The following is a 22,923-nucleotide window of genomic DNA, read 5'->3' as shown; positions in this document are numbered from 1 at the left end:
TAACTGTTTGTGCTAGAAAACCCTGTCATCTAACCAGCTCTCTCCTCAGACTCAGTACAGCTGAGACTAACCTCCAAGGTGTCAACTTTAGTGAATAAAGCTCCTTTTGTTTAATACCTTCTCTTGGATTTATTGCAACACCACAGACTTTCAAAATGTTATGGTTAACTGCACTGTCTGACAGAATTTAGATAATAATGACATTTTATAGTGTATTGGATGAATCTCACAAAAAGAAAAAAATATATAAGATAAAAAAATAAACATATATGTAACAAAAAATGAAGCCTGTTCTGAAACATTTAAAATTTTGTTCAATGTAAAAAATTAAGAAAGAAATTTCAACACTGATAATGTTAACAAATGGTTGTGCTGCTGCATTTTTTTTAATTATATCTTGTAAATGTGTATTTTTCTAATTTTGACCATCCCTTGTCTTAAGAAATAAAGGTTGTTCAATTTATAAAACGATTTATTTGGTTAAAACCTATATTATTTGAGCTGTAACGTTGTTTAAATGGTTATTTTACGGTTTAGGATGCTACTATAGACATTCAGTCTCATTTCATTGAATCTGTAGATTTGAAAAAAATACATATTTTATTATTTAGAAAGGTGGTGGTAGTAACCACGCCCATGTGCTGCTTCCATGCCTGTCCAGCAGATGGCGCTGCCGTGTGGTTTATAAAACTCTACTATGCCAGAGAGTTGCTTGGTAACCTTCAGAAGTCTCATGTCCTCATTAATATTCATGAGCCGACTCATCATTCGCCAGCTGACATCCGCCCACATACTTGCGTCAGCCCTGCAGCAAATCAGGGAGGCTTACTGGGCGAACCTCGCTTTGCGTAATTAATATTCATGAGCCACGCCTTCACCATAGTAGGCTTCGTAATGTCGCTCCAGGGAGGAGTGAGTGCTACGTGATGTGGCGCTGCGCGCTTCCTGTCTGCGTAGAGCCGCCGAGAGATCTCCATCTACCCCCGGAGTCCACTGCAGCGTCTGTCCCCAGCGTCGGACGGTCAGAAACCCACAGATTTGCCCATCATGGCTGTGAACCTGAGCAAAAACGGCCCAGCTCTTACCGCGGCCTATAACGAGGTGGTGGGTGAGAAGTCGGAGACTAACTGGTGAGTAGTGACTCAAGGGTAGTGTCTCTGTTACACTCACTGACATCCTCGTGTTTAGCATGTTAGCTGCTCCTTTGGCATTTTAAACGCCCTACTTGTGGTTATCACAACATAGATCATCATTAATGCCCGTTTGGATCAATGCAGTGACGGTTTGTGATGTTAGCGAGATCACTGCACTTTATCCGTGTGCCCTCATCCATTCACAGCTCATGCACAAACACACTGAATCTTCCAGAAATGATTTCCTCCCAGTAATGCACTGTTGCTCTCTGGCCAACGATGAAAGTTTATATTCAATTATGCACATGCTTTGACCTCATTGCAGTGTTGCTTTGCATGCTTGCACGGATGAGATGAGTTGATCTGATCAGTTCAGAAGCGTCCCAACTTCTGGAGAACATGGTGTTTAAGAAGTGCACTCATGTTGAACCACTCCTACCTCCTTATTTCCCTGTAGTTTCCTGTAGTTTTTGTCCATATATGTTGAACCACTCCTACCTCCTTATTTTCCTGTAGTTTTTGTCCATATATGGCTGATGGGTTGACAACTCCCTGCCTACTATTTGTGAGTGCATTTACATGCAATCTCATTGTCTTATAATGAAAAATAATTGCTCTTTGTAGCCAGAATGTTACCGCAAATGTATGAGTGTCAAAGCCAATGAATAGACATCAGTAAGAGACTTCCTCTCGCTCATACGGAAATTATATTAATGTTTGACAGGTTGACACCAGACCAAAGTCCTGTAGCATTGCACCTTGAAGTGTAAGTGAGTTTCAGGTTGAAGAAGTGGAAATGAGGACGAGATTGGTCGGACGCTCTTGAGAAACGGCTATTTGAGTTGAGTCATGAACGCTTCAGAAATGAAGAGTGATTATAAATTACCTACATTAATTACACTCCTCATCCTTCCCAGAGATTTGTGAAAAATCACACAAATACAGACACTCGAGTTTCGCAAATGGGTACAAATAACATGTACATTACTGTTCAAAAGCTTGTGGTCAGTATATTTCTTGTATTCTAGATACTTTTAATACTTCTATTTTATTATTATTATTTTACTTTTATTTTATTCTGCTTTAAATAAAAAAGAATCCTGAAAAAAAGGATCATGGTTTCCCACAAAATTATTAAGCAGTTTTCAACATAACAATTTCAACAAAATAAGTTAACAAGAATAAGTTTTAATGATAACAGTAAGAAATGTTTCTTGAGAAGCATATTAGACTGATTTCTGAAGATCATGTGACTCTGAAGACTGGAGTAATGATGCTGAAAATTCAGCTTTAACATCAGGAATAAATTACATTTTACAATAATATATTACAATCGAAAATACTTACTTTAAGTTATAATATTTCACAATATAAAAATATGACAATATTACTATTTTTACTGCATTGCTAAACAAATCAAATAAATGCAGCCTTGGTGAGAATAAGAGACTTCATTCAAAAACATTTAAAAATCTCACCGATAACTAACAGTAGATATTGTTGGATATTCTCATGTAATTGTCTTTTTTTGTCACTTTAGATTTATGCTGTAATTTGGTATTTTGTACTATTTTTTGGCCCCTTAAATATGGACCAGGCCAATTAATTGACTCAAATTTGGCCATTTTTAGATTGACACATATTGTGCCAACGTGCACATGCATTTATTTTAAATTTTTTTAACTATTTAAGAAAATTGAGTAAGCATTGTTTGTAACAATTTTCTGTCATTCAGTTTTATTAAGATATCTACAGTTGGGATTTTAAACTCTACATTTTGGACCCATGCAATTCTATAAATAAACAAGGCTTTTTATTAAAAAAATTAATAAATGAAAGAACAGTTCAATAATTGGACTCACAGCTGGATTATTGAACCTCATCGTTGGTTCTCCCTGGTCTGTATGAAATTGGTATTGGCCTTTAAAAAGCCCGGTCAAGCACTACTTGAGAGTGGTTTGTACACCGATGGAGGAGTTTATGATGGGCTGCTGCTGCTGTCGAAGGAACTTTCCTGACAGAATTTGACAGACAAAATGTCACAAAATCTCCGGAAGGAACAGGGCAGGCTCAACCTACAGTAACATTGCCTATTAAAGAAGCAGCTTTGTCTTAACAATTGTGACTTTCATTTCCACATCAAACCACAATACAGCGTGAATGTCACAGGATGATCAGACCCGAGAGATCTTCTAGAAATATTCCTCATATTCCTTATTCCTCATTACAGCACTTCCAGTTTCTGACAGGCAAGAGTCTTCTGTTGACTTGGGCTCTGTGTTTCAGAGAGGAAGTTGACACGGCTTCCTTGCTGTACAAGTGTCTTTGTGTAGGAAAAAAAGTATTAATTTCTTACTGACCCCAAACTTATGAACCCCAGTGTATGTTTAGTAAACAAAAATTCCTGTATGTTTAGTAAACAAAAGTTCCTGATCCAAGTACAACTGTAATGTGGTAATGATTTCATTAAGTTCTGTCAGTGTGGATATAGCGTCTCTTCGGTCACAGCACTCCAGACTTTCATTTAATCTCCTGTGCTTCTGTTTTCCCATACAGTGCTAGTAAATGGTTAGTTTCATATGTGGTTTCCCCCCTCCACCCAACTTTTCTCATGGTATTTTTTCCTGTTGTCATGAAGAAACTCTTCCCTGAGGGATGATGACCTACCCATGATACCAGTGCATTTGAAATTGACATCTAGTACTATCACAGCTGGTTTCACATGCAGTTCAGCTGTTGTAGAAAATGGCACAAATTCAGGTATTCCCAGTCTCCTGCAGAGACGCTGAAGAAGAAATGCCTGTGAATCTCTTTATCTCTTACTTTTAAGATTCAGTGTGAACCCAGAGGAGATCGACAGATATGAAAGAGGATTTCAAACAAAATAGTCAAAAGCTAAAATTTAAGATGATTAATTTAAATATTTGAATTGATGGCATATAAAATATAATCCTGTCAACAATGTTCAAATGTTTTACATTTGCGTCACTTTTGATGTGATAAACAGATGAGGTGAGATGAAATGTGTCTGGTTGGGTGGTACTGTGAGCATAGAGGCACATCCAGATGCAGTCACGAATTCACACACACACACACACACACACACACACACACAGACAGGGCCACCTCAATATCTGCTTCATATTACAGACATTTCAGAGGTGTTTTTGCCCTGATGCTTTTCAGTTTGCATTCTGCTGACATCAGTCAACAACTGAGTATTTATCATTTAAATACTATTATATTAATATTTTGAATTAGTTTTAATTTTATATTTTCAGTTTTATTTTAATTTTGTTGTTTTTGTCCTTTTTGTTTTTAATATGTCTATAGTTTTTATTCATTTTAAGGGATTTTTGTAATATAGTTTTTTTTTATGAATTTTTAGTTTTAGTTATTTGAGAGCAATATAAAATAAACGAAAATGAGAAATGTTGCTTTGGCAACTAGCTGAAATAAAATGAGTTTTATGTCAGTTTTTTTGTATTTTATATTTTATCTTTTTTCAAGTAACAAATGTATTTATGGTTTAATTTTTACTTGCATTACACTTACTTTCCTGGTAAATGGGGTCAACTTTACAAAAATTACAACATTTTACAAAATTACAGAATTTCTTCTTTTTAGGTCTTAAGTTAAATGGATAGTTCATCCAAAAAAAAAAAAAGTTAACATACTCACCTTCATGTTGTTCCAAACCTGTATGAGTTTCTTTCTTCTGTGGAACATAAAAAATATATATTTTGAGAAATCTCTCAATGTTTTATTATTATTTTATTTTTTTTTGTCCATCCATTCAGTAGAAGTCAATGGGCTCTAATATTTGCGATTACCAACATTTTTCAGAATATCGTTTATGTTCTGCAGAAGAAAGAAACTCATACAGGTGTGGAAAGATATGAGGGCAAATAATAATGGCAGAATATACATTTTTTTGTGAACCATCCCTTTAAGAATTGAGAAGTGCGATATTGGAACCGAGATACAAACTAAAATCACAATAGTTACCAAACAGATAATATAGAAGTCTGATTTAGGACACAAAGCTCATGGGTATGATTTCCAGTATAAAAGTATATTTTCAATGCAATGGAAGTCACTTTGAATAAAAGCATGTGTCAAATCTATGAATTCAGATGCACTGTATGTGTCATAATGTAATAACCTGCTCCACCTCAGAAAATTACTTTCCTTTCTGGCTAACGTCACGGATCCAATCAGTTCCTGATGGATAAAAAGTCTCACCCTATGATATTTCTCATTGAAAATCCTGATTTACTTAAAAATGCATCAGATTGTGGAAGTAACATTGCTTTTGAACAGTGTTTCCTGTAGACTTTAATTGGAACGACTGAGCCATGTTGCACTCGATCTCAGTGACGTGGCTGTTTAACACTTATGTAATGAACTGCCTTCACACATTTGCTGTCTCTGCAGGGCTCTCTTCACCTATGAGGGGAACACCAATGACATCAGGCTTGCAGAGAAAGGAGGTGGGTTTTCTTCTGCTCTGGATCATGTGCAGACTCATTTAGTGAAATACAGTCATTCACACTAGTATCATGTGGTATATATAGACGGTGTTTAAAGCAAACAGTGTCAGCGTACGTCCATCTTCAGCCTGCAGCCATTGTTTTGCAGTTCAGTGTGTTCTTTGTATTGATTGCATGAAGGGTGCGCTGAACCAGTAGACTGTCAAGGACAGGCCAAGATTCATCTAAAGATTTGTCCAAAGTTCTTCCTACATGTGTGAAGAAAATAGAGTTGGCCAACTGTGAATAAACATGGATTTTAACCGTGGTAAAAAAAAAAAGGTGTTATGTGCTAAAATCACTAATGCACAGCCTCTGCATTAAAAACACAACTGAAATAGTGACATGATGAAAGACTCCAGTGAACAATAAAAATGAGAAAATCTTTGTGAATCAGTTTATATATATATATACTTCTAATATACTATTAAATTATATATTGGGATTCCCAAATTGTTTAAGCCATTTGATATGAAATATTTATTTGAAGTACCGCCTGAGAGTGTTCAGTTAATATTTAAATAACCCTGGTCTGATTAATAGGCATTGTTTTGTTTTTTTTACTGTTTTCATAATGCTTGTAAAATCTGCGAATGATTTTTGCATCCCCATGCCTGTTTGGACCCGGTGGAACATAAGCCTCTAAAATATATTAGAATATTTTTCAACAACAAAAATGACACGGTTTTGAATGTTACTATATTATTACCATGCTAATACTACATTTACCTCAATTACTGAAATGGAATTCTTGTGAAAATCTTGATTTCAAATTTTAGAGGAAAAACACTGATGCAAGAAAATACTTTTTTAACAGTCATGAGAAATGTTATTAAAATATAACATTATATTAATGTTATAAGAATATCTACTACGAATTACTAGTATAAACGTTGAAGTTTGAGCTTAACAGTACAAATTTATACATTAATTTTCTAACAAAACAACTTAAAACAACATCATTATTCTGGAATGTTTTCAAACATATTTATTGTTTTTATATATTTTATTTTTTTTACTTGCATAAACCTTCACTTTCAGATGAAAAAGATGAACATTTTTACGGCAATGTTTCATGAGTAAATTTGAATTTTTATGAACGAAATTCAGTCCCGAAAATGGGTGTGAGAAATGGGAAAGACAGTACATTTATTTTACAAAGTATTTTGAGACAGTTCAAAAGTCTGCATAACATCATGTGTAAATCCTCAGTTGTCAGATTTATCTATTTATGTAGAATTATTTTAAAGGTTTTACACCGAAACTCGAGTTCATTACTGATTGCAGGAGGACAGCATGATTTGTGGCGTGAGTGTGTGTTGTGTGTGATTTCAGATGGTGGTCTGGAGGAGCTGGTCGAGGAGCTGAACAGCGGGAAGGTGATGTACGCTTTCTGCCGCGTTAAAGACCCCAACTCTGGCCTTCCCAAATACGTCCTCATCAACTGGGTGAGTTTTGAACTTCCTGTAGCTCTTCACATTGATTTTGTTTCTTGACTGGATATCGCTGCAAAGATGCCCTTGGGATTTACTGACCCTATTGCTGCAGTAAAGTACCTCTGTCAAATGTATTTATGAATCCGTTTGGCTCCTATGCACCAAATCCAATATAAAAAAATCAGCATTTTGGACCGCATGATGGCATATTTTATTTATTCACTGGATTATATTAAAATAAGCATTACCACTTGGTTATTCGATATATAAACTATTTTTCTTTGTTAAATTTCCAGCAAAAATAACCGTGTTGTTATACAGTATATGCCATTACTGTCATGTAAATTGACTCTTTTTTTTTTTTTTCAGACCGGTGAGGGTGTTAAAGATGCCAGGAAAGGCCAGTGTGCAAATCATGTGAGCTCCATCGCTAACTTTCTTAAGGTACCTGGGCTATTTTGTCTCTCTTTTCTGTGTGTGAGTATTGTGAATAGTGTGTATGGTTGTGTGATTGAGTTAACGGTCTGTGAACTTTGACTATGACTCACAATGCTGCGTTGTGCAGGCTAGCCTCTCACAACAGGATATGACATCATGGGCTATATCCAGACACGTTTGGTTTGGCTTTATTGGTAGTTATGCAGAGCGTTACAACATCCGACCACAAGCTCTTACTGTGTCTAAAAATGAATTACAGCTGGTCCAAATTTAAAGCAGAAATTCCCTTTCCCATTAAGGGGTGATATTAACCCAATTAAATTGATTTCTAGGAGCTTTTTTTACCTTTATAATGGATTTGTTTTAACTTTTATAAATGTATGCATCTTTCATGTTAAACTTTTAAAGTGAATCAATCAGTTCAGTTAGAATAATACACTATAGGCTGTTATCAATCAAACGAAATCAGTATCTTTGAAATCTATCTTTGCACTACAAAGGTGCAACAGAAGAAGCACAGACTTCAGTCAAGTGTTAATTTTGTCAGCCGTTTTTAATTTAGTCTTAGTCTTAGTCCTGGTATCAAATGTACTTTTTAGTTAACATATTTAGTCAGCCTTGTCCTGTTTTTGTTTAGTCAAGTTTTAATCGACTAAATGTCTAAGCGTTTTAGTCAATGAAAACTTTTCGTCACATTTTCTTCATGCTGTATAATATTAAACTGATCTTTTTTTTTCTCAAAATTATAATCGGAAAGATTATTGTCATTTGAGAAATTTATTTTTACATTTCAGATATTGCACTTTCACCAATAAGCACAAATCAGTAGAATGTGGACTCATACACATGGTTTATTTTATCTCATCTAGTGTACTGATTTATTATAGGCTAATATATAAATTAATATCAAAGACTTATTATAGGCACTCACCTATTTGTAATTCCATGTTTCTCTATTAAAACAACAGCGGTTTAGTAAGTGCATTTATTCAGCAACCACAATCGCAAACAAAATAGTCGAGATCTCATGACAGAACACAGACCAGCTGAATGACACTTTAATTTAAGCCGAACATCTCATATGGAGATCACTAAACTCCAGCTTACTTGATTATCGGTGTTTTCAGATCATCGTCGGTGCTTTCATAATGAAAAACGAGAGCATGCGCCTGGTTGCCAGACTGCAAAAAAATAAGCAAAATTATATTATTATATTATTATGTTTCGCTTTGGCAGCGAGTGTCCCGGAGGCTCGGGACCGTGGGGGTTCGAGGGTGCTCCCAGGGAGGAGCCACCACCTGGAGTCAGGAGCCGCGGCGAGCTTCGGTTTCCGAGCTACGGCCGTTTTCGTCCGGAAGCGCGGTTTACGTAAGAAAATGTATCATTTTAACAGAGAAGCTCTGATTTGCGGATTTCAACTCTTGATATCTGGCAACCGCAGAGGCGTGTACAACAGTCCGCAATAATATTTTGTTGTCTTTTTTTTTGCTGAAAATAAAAAGAGATTTTGGTATAGTTTTTATTTTTTTAAATACATTTTAGTCTCATATTTTTTGTCAACGATATTGCATGTTGATAAAGTCACAGTTAACGTTTATTGACCTTATTGTCGTCTCATCATCGTCTCGTCTTTGTCATGGGAAAAAAGCTCGTCGACGAACATTTTTCGTCATACTTTCAGTTGACGAAATTAACGCTACTTCTTTCAAGTTTCACTTGTTTAATGCAGCTCAGAGGCATTTATACTGCAGTTACATTTTCATAAGTGAGCTATAGAGAGCAGAGCAGACGGCTCCTTATGCTTTCAAATCGTGGTACTTTGGTGTCATTCAATGATCGGTGCACAGCGACGCTTGAAGTCGAATGAACGAACAAACACGTGCGCGTATTTGCATCTATTTGATCGTTCTCTGTAGATCTCACCTTCTCATGTGCCACGATTGGTCGATTATATACAATACCTGCACGTTATTGGTGAAACTACTTTGGATGTTTTAGGCAATATAAAAATCCTGGCCAGGACGTGTCCCATATGAACGGCACATATGGCCACCCTACTTAATGAATGAGTCATTAAACCGATTCATTCAAACATCTGATTCATTCAGAAACAAATCAAGTGACTGTATTTACGAATGGGTCATTGAATAATTCACTCAACTAGCTGGTTTAAAAACATGGATTAATTTAGTAATGGAACGCCACTGAATGCTTCTCAGAGACCCGCAACGGCTCTGCTGTGGCTTTGTTTGGAACTATTTTTCTTGGCAAAATATAGACAATATTGACAGAATTTTGTCTAAAGGCCATGTAGTCGACTGTCGTGAGTGTCTGACGGGCTAGTTTTTTTCGGTGTGTTCCACACGTCGGGATCACATCGGCGGCAATTTGTCCAATTCAGCATGTTGAATCAGCGCCGGGCCGACAGTGAGAGTGGGAACTCTGATTGGATGTTCAGTTCAGCAAACGAGTCGGTGTGCAAGAATTAAAGCGAACGTGAAGAAAGCGAGCGAGTAAATCAAGACGGCACAGACAGAAGGCTGTTCTAATGTTAATCTTACCTGAGCACTCCAATACACGAATGTTTTCCTAACAACATGAGCCGCTTAAAATGATTAAAGTTATCAACATAACTGATCATCAAAATGGTAAGCAAGCGCTGCTTTGTTTATGTTTCATATATCCTTGCTTCGGATTCTCCTTTTGAATGATAAATATAGACTATTGATACCTGCTATCATGCTGATATTCTTGAAATTCTTGCTTGTGTGATATTTTATATATATAAAAAAACAAGAACATTTTTTGCTCTTATAACTTGAATTTTAGGGACATTTGTATTTCATTTTAGTGGCATTTTTGTAACAAACCCCTACCATTAGTTGGGGCTCCCCAAAGTTGGAACCACTATTGCGATGTAATATAACTAGCGGAAGTAGATGTTTTCTTCCATATTGTGATGTACGTCTAAATGAAATGGATTATCAAAAAAGAACAAAATGTAGGGCAGGGACTCTATCTGATGGTTTTTGATTGGATGGAGGCAGATCTGGCATAAGATGCATTTAGAAATTAAATAGGTTGGATTTCCATATCATCCTGATTTAGATAAAAATCAACCCCTTGGACATAAAAGTGCTTGAAGTTGATGATTGAGAGACGATGAGAGAGAAAAGATGTTTGAATTAAGATTCCTGTTTATTTGAGCCAATCACTTGCTTGCATCAGACAAATTGGTGTAAACAGGGAAATGGGTGGAGGCCGCCTCCTCTGATTAGAAGGTGTTTGTATGTTTTGTTGTCTGTCTAAGCTAGCTGTGTTTATGATCAGTAAGAGCTTACACACAGCCAAAGGTTGCTAATAAATGAACTGATGGAAGTGTGTGCGTGGGCATGTTTCGCTTGAAATCTGTGAATCTTGACGCTTCCGTCTGATGGTTTCGTACGCATGTTTAAAGCGAGTTTTGAGAACATGTCTGTGTGTGGGACTAAACTGACAGCGCTGTTTCTGTAGGGAGCTCACGTGACCATAAACGCACGGGCGGAGGAGGACGTGGAGCCTGAAGCCATCATGCAGAAAGTGGGCAAAGCCTCAGGAGCCAACTACAGCTTTCACAAAGAGTCCAGTCGCTTCAAAGACACCGGACCGCAGGGGCCTGTGGTCAGTTCACACACACACACACACACACACACACGCACACGCTTTGCCCACAATGCACCAGAGCAGTGTCCAGTGCTGTTTTTAGTCCTTGAACATATATACGCTACTGTTCATAAGTTTATTTTTGTTGTTTCTATTTCTATTTCCAGAAAAATATTATGCAGTTCAACTGTTTTTAACATTGATAATAATAAGAAATGTTTTTTTTTGAGCAGCAGATCAGCATATTTGAATGATTTCTGAAGGATTATGTGACACTGAAGACTGGAGTAATGATGCAGAAAATCACAGGAATAAATTACATTTTATAATATTAAATACATTGTAATAATATTTCACAATATTACTGTTTTTACTGTATTTTTGATCAAATAAATGAGGTTTTGGTGCGCACTGACTTTTAAAAATCCTCAAAACAAATTAAATCCAACCTTTTGAACGGTAGGGAACATTGATCTTGCACAAGAGGACTTTTATTGCATTTGAATACAAAATGTATTACATTCATGTACCCTATTAGCACACAGTGGTTAGCTAATCATAACAGAGGTCATTTTCATAAAGAAGTCTTAAAGGTACAGTAGCAAACACTGCCCGTTTAAATCTGGATTTAATAAAGGGTCAGAGAGGAAATAATCATATAACAATACATTAATTAAAGCAGTTTTTGGTGCAAAATAGTTATCATTAACATTATAAGTTGGCCCATTATTGTGGCGTTCATGAGTTGTGTGTGGTCTTATGCATGCACATTTTCTTCAGAAGATGTAATCATCTAGTTTGGTTTTTACACTGCTTGTGAAAAAGAACTGCTATTTTTTAAATCTTTGGTAAGTTTAGTTAGTGGTCAGCAGCAGAAGGCATCAGACAGGTCTTATGATGGCACAGTGGTGCCAGGGTCAGTGCCAGCATGCAGTTTGTTTATCTCAAACACTCTTTCAGAATGCTGTGTCAGGAATTTCACAGGGAATGAGCCAGAATGCTCGGAATGTGGAAACTGATTTGGTGGTTTGGAATAATTTCTCTGCTGAACTCCAAATGTACCCACAAACTGCAGTTGAGTGCTGTGAAATGCAGCAGAGTCATTTGTCTAAAGTACATTGTGAATGCATAAATGTCATTTTGATGTATTGTTATTTAGTGGTATGCTTGACTGTTTTCAAGTTTTGTTTTAGCTATAATCAGGCCCACATGGAATCTGCACCCGCAGAATAACTCCAGAGAAAGCTGTGGGAGATCCCCCACCCCCTTGCATGGGTGTTTAATAAATGTTTTGGCTAATTTGCTTACGCTTTTATCTGTATGAGTGTCATACTCTCATCTCTCTCTTTTTTTTTTTTTTTTTTTTTTTTTTTTTTTTTTTAAAAAAAAAAAAAAAAAAAAAACTCTAGCTTTCTTTGGTTTTTTTTTTGTTTTTTTTTTTTTTTTTGGTATCTTAATATGTTCTGATTGACTCTGCAGAACTTTTTCGCTAAAATCACGGAAATTGCAAAGTCTAAATATTCTGTCTTGGCTTAGTCGTAATTTACCATTGTTTTTCCATACAGGGATCTGTTTACCAGAAGACTAATGCCATGTCTGAAATCAAGAAAACCAACAAAGACAATTTCTGGGCCCAAGCAGAGGTAATACAGCATACAGCATGCTTCAAAGTTTCTGCTTGCAAAATGTTGTGGAGTTTCCTCAGACAAAATAAGCATTTTAATGCAGTTCTCCAACCTTTTGAATCCTTGATTCCCAATAAACCACAACAATGTTCAAAGGCCCTGTGACTTTCTGGTTTATGGATTATGATTCTGAATAAGGATTAAAGACAAGAACTTAAAATATATTTATTCACAATTTCTACCCATTCATATATTTTTGAGCTTGGCATAAATATAAAAATGTAAATTCATAAAATATATATTTTTTAAATGTAGTTTGGGTCAGTAAGATTTTTCATTCTTGTGTAGTTATAAGATTGTTAATTTACATGACTTTTCAAAGTCAAGAAATCACATTTTTATAATTCGACTACCTCATTCACCAGGTTTTTCTAGGTCGTGGAAATCCTGTTTCTTCAAAGAAAAAAAGTTGTTGAGGGGGTGGATGTCTCCTATTTTAAATTATTTTAAGTCATCTTGAGGCACCTTTTAGAAGTTTGCTCAGGCCCCCTGATTGAGAACCATTGTTTTAATATTCTGTTTAATTATATTTATTTACAGTAGAATTTACAGACTCTAGAGAATCAAGATTAATTTACAGATACAATGTTAAGAAGATAAATTATCAACTATATATCTAGTTTAGTCGTGAAATTTTAGATTGCACAGGCTCATTTACTTATGTCATTTACATGCAATCTGCTGGCAGTCACATAATGTACTACATGGTACAAGCGGATTGGCCACTGCTGGTTCTGCAGCCATTGACATTGCTTGCTCAACACTTAAATTGTCGGGTTCAGTGTTTGCTGAAAGCTGGTCCTGCAGTGCTGTTTGAGTTCCTCTTAAACCCTCCACCTCCCCCAGCACCACCTGCCTAGATCTGCTATGGGATTTATGTATGCATATTCATGCAGCAGCAGCATTATATCTTACATGCTTTCAGCAGCATGTCTGAGTATCTGTTGGCATTAGCAAGCCCATACTTGCTCTGCAGCAGCATCGTATAGCAGATCTAGTGCACCAAGGCCAAATACATTAACATTGTCTTATACATTACCATGTCTAAAATATTGAGTTGTGATGATTGATTGAGTCTACCTTTTGCTTAATGCTTTTGTCTCTTTTACAGAAAGATGAGGAGAAGCGTCTTCAGGAGGAGAAGAGAAGGGCAGCAGAAGAGAGGCAGTGGCTAGAGAAAGAGAGGAAGGACCGAGATTTTAAGGAGGCGGAGTTACGGGAAAAGAGAGCAAAAGAGAGGGCATCACAGATAGATGAACAGAGGTCAGAAACATTTAAACAAATAAACACCTTGGGCATTGAGTGTCCTTAAAGGGATTGTCCAACCAAAAATGAAAATTCTGTCATCATTTACCCACTCTCTTGTCGCTCCAAACCTGTATGACTTTCTTTGTTCTGTGGAACACTTTAGAAGAATGTTGGTGACCAAAAAGTTTTGGTTCCTTCCATTGACAAACAATTGAATTCCATTGACCTGAAACTGTTTGTTTACCAACATTTTTCTTAAATATCTTCTTCTGTGTTCTGCAGAATGACATAAAGGTGAGTAAATGATGAGAGAATTTTCATTTTTAGATGGACTATCTGTGAGATCACCAAGGGTCAGACTGTCATTTTTATAATTAGATTTAAGCCATGTTGCATTTTGATGTAAGGTCATCGGCCAACTGGATAGTGCCTGCCGAGTATTAATTTTAAACCTAATGTGTTTGTGTTATAGGAAGTACCAGCAGCAGCAGGAGGTGGAAAATCGAGGTCAGCAGAAACAGCAATGGGTGAGTGACTCTCTCACACACACACACACACACAGACACACACACACACACGTGTAGTTATTTAAGTCCACATATCGCCACTCTGGGCATGTTCTGACATGGTTCCTATAGAGAAGCCACAATATGTTTAAAGCCTTCATAGCAGCACAAAAACACACTCGTCTGCGAACATGTTCATGTAAATTTTGTAAAATATCAAGAGACTGTTGAAAGAGAATTACCCATCAAATCAAACAAATTTTTAGGGAGGAGTTTAGAAGAATTACCAACCTTTTGAAAACACTTAAACATTAAAATTAAAATCTCATCCACTTTGCAATTTATTTGGGTACAAATCACCCATTTAGACAGGAAGAGAATGTTTGATCAATTGTAAAGCATTTTTTCAGATGTTAATGGCAGATCATTCTGAAATCATAATGTTTCATCACTCTCACAAGCAGTCTGATGCACTTGTAGCCTCTTAAATATATCTACATTGGTATAAACACTGTAGGAAATCTAAATCGTTTGACACAGTTCTTCTATCGCATGTCATATTGCCCAATGCTAATGTGTGTACAATGGCAACAAAGACTTCCCTTTTTCTAGCATAGTGTGGTTGTCTGAGCCCACTTTTCTTTAATTATCATCTTAACACTTCTATCTTCACACAAATAATCTTTAAACCAAATTTCCAAAATAAACTCTCCACAGCCCTGTGACACAAATAAGTAAAATAAATAAGACAATCTGTGGTTTTGTATTTAGGCCATATGCACAGGGGACACTGCCACACACATACAGCTCACAAGGGTTTCAGTGCCCGATCTGCAAGGGCCACAGCTGATTAATTCAGAGATCGTGGTTGTGGTTACCAGCCCACCTTAACAGCATGCTCTGTGGCTTGGCATCTCAACAGGTTTTGATACACAGCCCTCATTTATGAGATGAACCTTGTGAACTGTGTATTTAAGCAGCTGCCTTCTAACTCAAATTATACTTTATAATTGAACAAGTTGAAACGATCAACATAGGCAGCAATGCATGTGCATCATACAAGTAACACTCCTCATGAGAAGTGCACTGGAGACTCGACTCTGGTGTTAGCATGTTGCTGAACTAACAGCGAAATAATGTAGAGTGTAACACTTTAGAGTGCAACAGTCAGTTCCGGAAGTCAAAAGCCCTTTCATTTTCTCCTTAAGGCAACTGGTTTTTAAGCTGACTTTATAAACCTTTAAAGAGAGACCTACTGTGAGCTCTGAGGTTGTTAATTGATTGTATTTGCTTTTGTTGAAGCCATCAGCATCCATTATTTCAACTTCTTTTTTAAATAATTAATTCTGTATATCCATGGAATTCATGGTGAAAAACTACAATAATCAGTCCCTCCAGGATTTTGCTATTTAACACAAAATCAAGAAAACTCTGCGATATTCGTTGGAGCTTGCCATTTTTCTAAATTGCCTCAGATTTTCTACAGATTTTGGGTTTAGACGCGTCGTGTGACGACATCATTTCCATCAACCGGTTCACTTTATCAGCACTGCCTGTATGCTGTGTAAAATAGGCTCGCGTACTCTGTAAACAACCCCAAAATGGACGAAGAGATAGATGAACGGAACATAACGGAATGAGGGAAGTAGAGACTGAATAAAAATGTAAATTCACTTTCTGACAGTAGGTGGCGCTTATGTAACAGCAGTAATATAGCGATTTCCAGGGTTACCCACCTAAACACAGCAGTTTCTGACACACTCTAGTATGTTTTTAATAAAAATAAAAATACTAGCTTGTTTTTAACCCTGTAATGTTTGAAATAATTAAATGATAGTTAGAAGTTCTTTTTTTTCCCTCTTTTTTCCCTTTAGAAAAAGTAGGGGAAAAAATTGCATATGTGTATTTGCAAAACCGCCACAAATTCAGTCAATTTTTGGCCGCAAAAATCAGAAGTCCTACAAAAACCTGGTGGGACTGATCACCCATGATTCTGCAAAAAATAAATAAATAAACCTCCACCAATTAGAGAATATAAACAAGCAAATCTCACCTACTATGTAGTGTATCCTGCAATAAACATCAAATGTTGTTTCACAATAAAAACTTGACAAATCTTTAAATCAGTAGTTTTATATTTCTTTGTTTTCATTTTGCAATGATTCATGGGATTGTATTTCACCTCTTTAAAGACATACAGAGTCTTGTATGTTTGTTGTGTTTTTTTTTTTTTTTTTGTCTGATTGTCTTGGTTCATGACTTCTAGTGCTTTAATGAAGACTTTTTAAAAAATCCCAATGGGAAAAATGCTTCTAGTACCAGGGCCACTGAAAAAGTGGGTGGGAGAAATAGTTAATTTTAGTTAGTTTGTTGTTGTCATCTGTACGTTTTTGAATCGAATGTTTTAAGTATATTTATATATTCAACATTTCTCTCATCTGCCATCTTGGGTGGATTTTTCTCTGAGCTTTCACTTCTGCTCTAGAATTTGGCCGAAAGAAGACCGCATAAACAATTATGATACCTTATAATGCAGCTAACTAGGTTTTGTAATAAAACAAAGTGTGTGAGAGTCAAAGTGTGCTGATGTCCATCAGGAGGAGGAGGAGGAGAGGAAGCAGGCAGCACAGAAACCCTTTAAACGCGGAGAGTCGGTGGAAAAAGCCAATGTGAGTGAGAGGAAGCATCAAACATCTCTTTTGGCCCTGGACAGCAGGACTCTTCCAACTTTCTTCTAACCTTTTCTTTCTAGTGTGTGGCAGTGTCCTCCGCTGCTGACTCAGATTTTCTTTCTTTCTCTTCCTCTTCTCTGTCTGTCTCAACTTGCCTTACTTGGTAAACCACCATGGCTCAAATCAGTGTCTGTTTTATCGTTATACCAAAATCCCTTTTTTTTTTTCTCTCTCTGGCAGAATCCCAGTTTATAAACCTGATAGTTCCAGTCATGAATGCTGATTTATCAAGATTCATGATGAAGAATGAAGTAGTAGTACCAAAATGTTACCAAAATACCAAATGTTAACAATGCAATGTTAACATCCATTACATTATCCAGGCACTTTTGTCAGTATTTTCAGCATGCATACAGTAGGATGGATATGCAATTTGAGATTCAGCCTTTTTTGTTTTGCTGTTCTCTGTTTTTTTCCTCTTTCAGTGTAACCACTTACTTTGTATCTCTGGCTCTTATATTCTGAAAAGACTCCTTGTACTGCCGTCAGGGTTATCAGTTGTGATACCTGATGCGGTGATGGCTGCTTTAATGTTTGTGTGTATTTGTAACAGGAAGCCGCGGCTCTCGTCTCCCAGCGCTCCGTTAATCCCAGAGAAATGTTCAAACAGAGGGAGATGGGCATCAGCTCTGCTAACACAGACAATACTCAGTCTGGTCCAAAACCAGGTAACCGTTCATCATTCTGGACATACTCTGTGTCCCTCAGAAACACTCACTATACGAGTCAAACAGAAACACGACAATATATGTATTTATATAAAAATATAAATTTGTTCTAAAATATATTTAGAAGTATAATTTAGTGGTTATTATCATCAGGATAATAAATAACAAATATAGTCTGATCCCAAGTTTGCATATTAGCAGTATCCCGATGAGATCTCTGCAAGCACAATTTACACTATAGGAAGTGTTTTATTTAAATGCTACAGTATTTGCATTCTATATTTAGCTTCCCCTTTTGCTATGTGGGTCACGTTTCATGTAGTGAAAACACTGAATGTGTTCAAACACGTTTAAGGAATGGCCTTGTATGTGAATTAGAAGGTTTTTTCCTATGCATGCAGTAACTAACTTCTGAATGTTCAGTGTTTTGTGGTATTTCCCAGTCTCCCATTGTTCTCCGGGTATTTCAGCCCCGTCCATCTGTCTGAAATTCGACACTGTCATTAAACAGCCTGCAGTTCTTCTGTCTAAAACAATGTTTGTGGTCTGTTCTGCTGTGTATAACTCCGTTAGCCATCTGTCAGCTTGGGTTTCTCTCTTTGTGGTTCTCTGTTCTGTGTCTCAGGGCGGTTGAACAGCCCTTTTCTGTCCAAGCAGTCATGTGAGCCAGAGCCATTTCGCTGTCCCGTGCGTCAAGCCTCACCTTTACGAGCCAGAGGTACACAAACATGCACCTTATCATTCCTTCCTTATCTCTCACTTGGAGAGGTTTGGTGTGTTGTCCATCTCTTTCACTCTCTACCTCTTTGTGTGGGGTTTTCATGTATCTCAACTAACATCTAACCACTCACGCTTTCCTCATGCTTTGCTGTAAAATTCTACCGTGCACCTCAAAATAAACGAGATTTCCAGGATGCTGTGTGAGAGTTTGTGAACATCTCACTGTGTGTTTGCTTTGTGCACTTAAAGGAACACGCCACTATTTTTGAAAATAGGCTCATTTTCAACTCCCCTAGAGTTAAACAGTTGAGTTTTACCGTTTTTGAATCCATTCAGCCGATCTCCGGGTCTGGCGGTAGCGCTTTTAATGCTATTACGCAGCGCCTGAAAGTAGTCCCCAGCACGCTCCCTGTGCAAGCAGGTGGTCACGTTGGTTATGTTGAAGGAAGTTAGCCTATTTTCAGGCGCTGTGTAATATCATTGCGCCCTGCTGCACCCATGGTACGGCAGCAAAGTTCCTTGATTATTACGCCGGAATGAGAGTATAGTTCTTAGACATATCGGCCTAGAAAATCACAGCTTTTCATTTTCCGTCGGTCTTAGTACACGATGTAACTACAGAAGAGTCAAGTTTTAAATAGGAAAAATATCGAAACTCTTTGGTCATTTTTGAGCGAGATGCTAACGGTCTAATCGGATTCAATGATCTATGCTAAGCTAAGCTAAAAGTGCTACCGCCAGACCCGGAGATCGTCTGAATGGATTCGAAAACGGTAAAACTCAACTTTTTAACTCTAGGGGAGTTGGAAAATTAGCCTATTTTCAAAAATAGTGGAGTGTTCCTTTAAACCATTTCAAGCAGCTCTTTGCACTGAGGGTGGATTTATATTATTGTTGTTATTAATAATCTGGTCTTTTTATTTTTTTTATTTTTTGGGGAGGGGGTTGAATTCCCATCAAAAATAACTATATTGTGATCTATACAGTTACTATCATATAAAATCACTCATAGCGTGATATATTTTGGTCATGCAGCTCTCAAACTCTGACTACCCATCTGCGGTGTGTCAGAATACAGATCCAGCTCTCCCAGTGTGTGCTTGTTACCATGCATGTTGTGTGTGTGTGTTTTGAGTAGAACCCAGTTTTGAGGAACAACCCAGATCTCATTATGTGGAGCCAGAACCCGAGCCAGAGTATGAAGGTGGGATTCACACACGCATTATCAGCTCCTGTCATTTGTTTTGTTACATTATCCCATCTCGCTGTCATTATCATCATCAGGCCCACATTTGTGTCAAGTCAGTCAACTGATTGTCAGCACCACCTTGTGGGGAAGGTGAGCTCTTACAGGACCCGTCGCAAATAACTTCTCTCGGTCTTGTTTGCATTCACAGATGTACAAGCAGTCATTGATAACTATGAAGTGCCCGTAGAACAAAAGCAGCCACAATATGAGGCGGTAGTGGAACAAGACACCATCTATGAGGAACCAGCACAGGTACGATCCTCACTACAGGAACGAACTAGTTATGACAGCAGTTATAGTGAAAATCATCTCTAAAGAGCTTTTGATTGGACGATATTCTGTGTACTGCAGTTTGAGTCATCGTTATTTTTCGTTGTTATATGTTGTATATTTTTAGGAGCTGGTTTTGTCAGTCTTTTAGCGTATGCCAGCATATAGATGAGCTCAAACTAATATATATGAACCAAAAGCCACAAACTTTGCATGGGGTCTTTAAAGTTAAAAGCATCCATTTTTTATTGCATGCTGTCTTTAAGTGGACGTGAGGTGTGTGTGATTTGAGTGATTTGTGAATGTTTGGTAGGAGGAGGAGCAGAACACATATGAGACGACAGATGATCGCGGTGTCTGTGCCAGGGCTCTGTACGACTACCAGGCTGGTGAGTATTGATTATACATAAGAATGTGTTCTGAATATACATAGACATGCACATTCCTTTCCCACAGTTCTCTTCTGCTTTGCCATCTGCATTTGTATTAATTCTCCTAATACTCAAAATCATTATATCATGCATTCTCAGTCATGCTTTTAAGAAAATCAGATGAAAATCAGATTTAGGCCAGTGTTTGTTTGTTTCATCTGTTTTTGCTTCAATCAAAAGATGCCTATTCCAGCTCTTTTTGGATTTGGATTTTTATTATATTAGTATGCTGTATTAACGTAATTGGTTAACATGTTTGCATCACATAAGTAAACAAAATAAGTTGATTAAGTGACCCATACTTGGAATTTGTCCTCTGCATTTAACCCATTCAAGTGCACACACACAGCAGTGAGTAGTGAACACACCGTGGACACACAACCGGAGCAGTGGGCAGACATTTTTGCTGCTACCTCAGTTGTGGGTATTGAAGGTGGAAGAGAGCGCTGTTCGTTCCCTCCCCCCACCTACAGCACATTTCCCGTCGGTACTGAGAATTGAACCCGTGAACTTCTGGTTACAAGTTTGACTCTCTACCATTAGGCAAATGTTCCCAGAATTAATATCAGAAAAGGTCAAATTCTTGGTGTATTGAGAGCAAGACTGCAGCTTTTTTCTTAACTAATCACTGCAAATCTGGTTTGTTCAGCTCATTTATTTGAATATTTTTCTGCCTTCACGTGGTATCAGAATTATTGTAAATGTGAGTTTTTTGTCGTAAATTGGACATAAACGGCCTCTCAAGTCGTATTTAAAAAATGGGACTCTGAGATAATTTTGATACCTGAGTTTCCGGACATTAAAGGGATAGTTCACCCAAAAATGAAAATTACCCCATGATTTACTCTCCCTCAAAGCATCCTAGGTGTACATGACTTTCTTCTTTCAGACGAATACAATCAGAGTTATATTAAAAAATTTCCTGGCTCTTCCAAGCTTTATAATGGCGGTGAATGGCTGTTGAGATTTTGAAGCCCAATAAAGTGTGTCCATCCATCATAAAAAGTGTTCCACACGGCTCCGGGGGGTTAATAAAGGCCTCCTGAAGCGAATTGATGTGTTTGTGTAAAAAAATAAAATAAATCCATATTTAAAACTTTATAAACCGTAATCTCAAGCTTCTGATAACTGTTATACGCGCATTCACAAGAGAGTGGCATTCAGTTCTCAACAGCCATTCACCACCATTACAAAGCTTGGAAGAGCCGGGAAATTTTTTAATATAACTCTGACTGTATTCGTCTGAAAGAAGAAAGTCATAAACACCTAGGATGGCTTGAGGGGGAGTAAATCATGGGGTAATTCTCATTTTTGGGTGAACTATCCCTTTAAACTTTAAACATGGCTGAGGGGAGAAACATAGCTGTAGTACTGTTAAGTTTTATTAATTTTTCCCCACATCTACATTGCTTTCTCTTGCCATCACAGTCATGTATATTTATTTACACACATAAATTATCTTTTGAGGCTAATTGTATTTATTGAAAACCGTGAAAATCGCATTTATTTGAACAAAATTGTCAAAAAAAATTGTCAGCCAGCTGAATATCTAGATAGCACAGTGTATGTTTCTATGGTTACCAAATGAATGGAAAGCTACATTTTATTAAAAACCTGTTGGATATTGACTAAATATCTTCTATTCCACCTTGTGGCTTTAAAGGGGTCATAGGATGCTACATGCACTTTTACAAGTTGTTTGAACTGAAATGTGTGTTGGCAGTATGTGTACACAACCATCCTATAATGATAAAAATCCACCCAGTGGTTTTTTGTTAATCTACTAAAATCTTTACCCCTTTCTCAAATCAAGCCGATCTCAGACGTCACACAGACAGGCCCCTCCCACGATAGTTTGATTGGCAGTAGCGTTTCAGCACAGACTGGACTGGCGTCTTACCTTAGCTCCGCCCTGAGTGAGCTGTCATCAGTCCGCCATTGTTTCACCGCTGGAGCAGATGTAGACAAGAATGACTCCTAAGCGATTGAGTTGTTCTGTTGTTGGATGTAATAATGAACACAGCAGTCGTCATTTACTCCTGACATCTGAGCCGCTGAAGACGCAGTGGATTACGTTTGATTTTGAAGAGAATGCGCCCCGATCTACATAAATGCGTCCATGTTCGCGTGAATCATTCGTGATCCAGCTTCACCTACAGAAGAAGTGTGTTAAGGTTTTTTTAACGAATCTTTGCAAATTGCCTTTCCTAATAATGTGCTAATTAGCAAGTTT

The 22,923-nt window shown here is 37.2% G+C and overlaps 1 protein-coding gene across 6 annotated transcripts in view; it reads left to right on the top strand.

The window, feature by feature from the left end:
• Positions 1 to 881: 881 nt before the first annotated feature.
• Positions 882 to 22,923, top strand: part of LOC107678433 (drebrin-like protein B) — a 26,836-nt gene continuing 4,794 nt past the window's right edge. Inside the window, exons 1-14 of one of the 6 annotated variants that reach the window (XM_016473693.1) lie at positions 882 to 1,130; positions 5,571 to 5,626; positions 7,001 to 7,113; positions 7,471 to 7,545; positions 11,053 to 11,199; positions 12,747 to 12,824; positions 13,978 to 14,129; positions 14,587 to 14,642; positions 17,213 to 17,289; positions 17,906 to 18,020; positions 18,646 to 18,738; positions 19,879 to 19,944; positions 20,138 to 20,241; positions 20,573 to 20,648. In XM_016473693.1, coding sequence (XP_016329179.1) covers positions 1,048 to 1,130; positions 5,571 to 5,626; positions 7,001 to 7,113; positions 7,471 to 7,545; positions 11,053 to 11,199; positions 12,747 to 12,824; positions 13,978 to 14,129; positions 14,587 to 14,642; positions 17,213 to 17,289; positions 17,906 to 18,020; positions 18,646 to 18,738; positions 19,879 to 19,944; positions 20,138 to 20,241; positions 20,573 to 20,648 — 1,291 coding nt within the window. In that variant the 5' untranslated portion in view covers positions 882 to 1,047. The remainder of the gene's footprint in view (positions 1,131 to 5,570; positions 5,627 to 7,000; positions 7,114 to 7,470; positions 7,546 to 11,052; positions 11,200 to 12,746; positions 12,825 to 13,977; positions 14,130 to 14,586; positions 14,643 to 17,212; positions 17,290 to 17,905; positions 18,021 to 18,645; positions 18,739 to 19,878; positions 19,945 to 20,137; positions 20,242 to 20,572; positions 20,649 to 22,923) is intronic. The other 5 variants (XM_016473695.1, XM_016473694.1, XM_016473696.1 and 2 more) reach the window with 5 other exon arrangements.

The sequence above is a fragment of the Sinocyclocheilus anshuiensis genome, unplaced genomic scaffold (assembly GCF_001515605.1).
Source record: "Sinocyclocheilus anshuiensis isolate Anshui unplaced genomic scaffold, SAMN03320099.WGS_v1.1 scaffold112, whole genome shotgun sequence".
Taxonomy (NCBI): domain Eukaryota; kingdom Metazoa; phylum Chordata; class Actinopteri; order Cypriniformes; family Cyprinidae; genus Sinocyclocheilus; species Sinocyclocheilus anshuiensis.
This window is presented reverse-complemented; position numbering and strand designations above follow the sequence as displayed.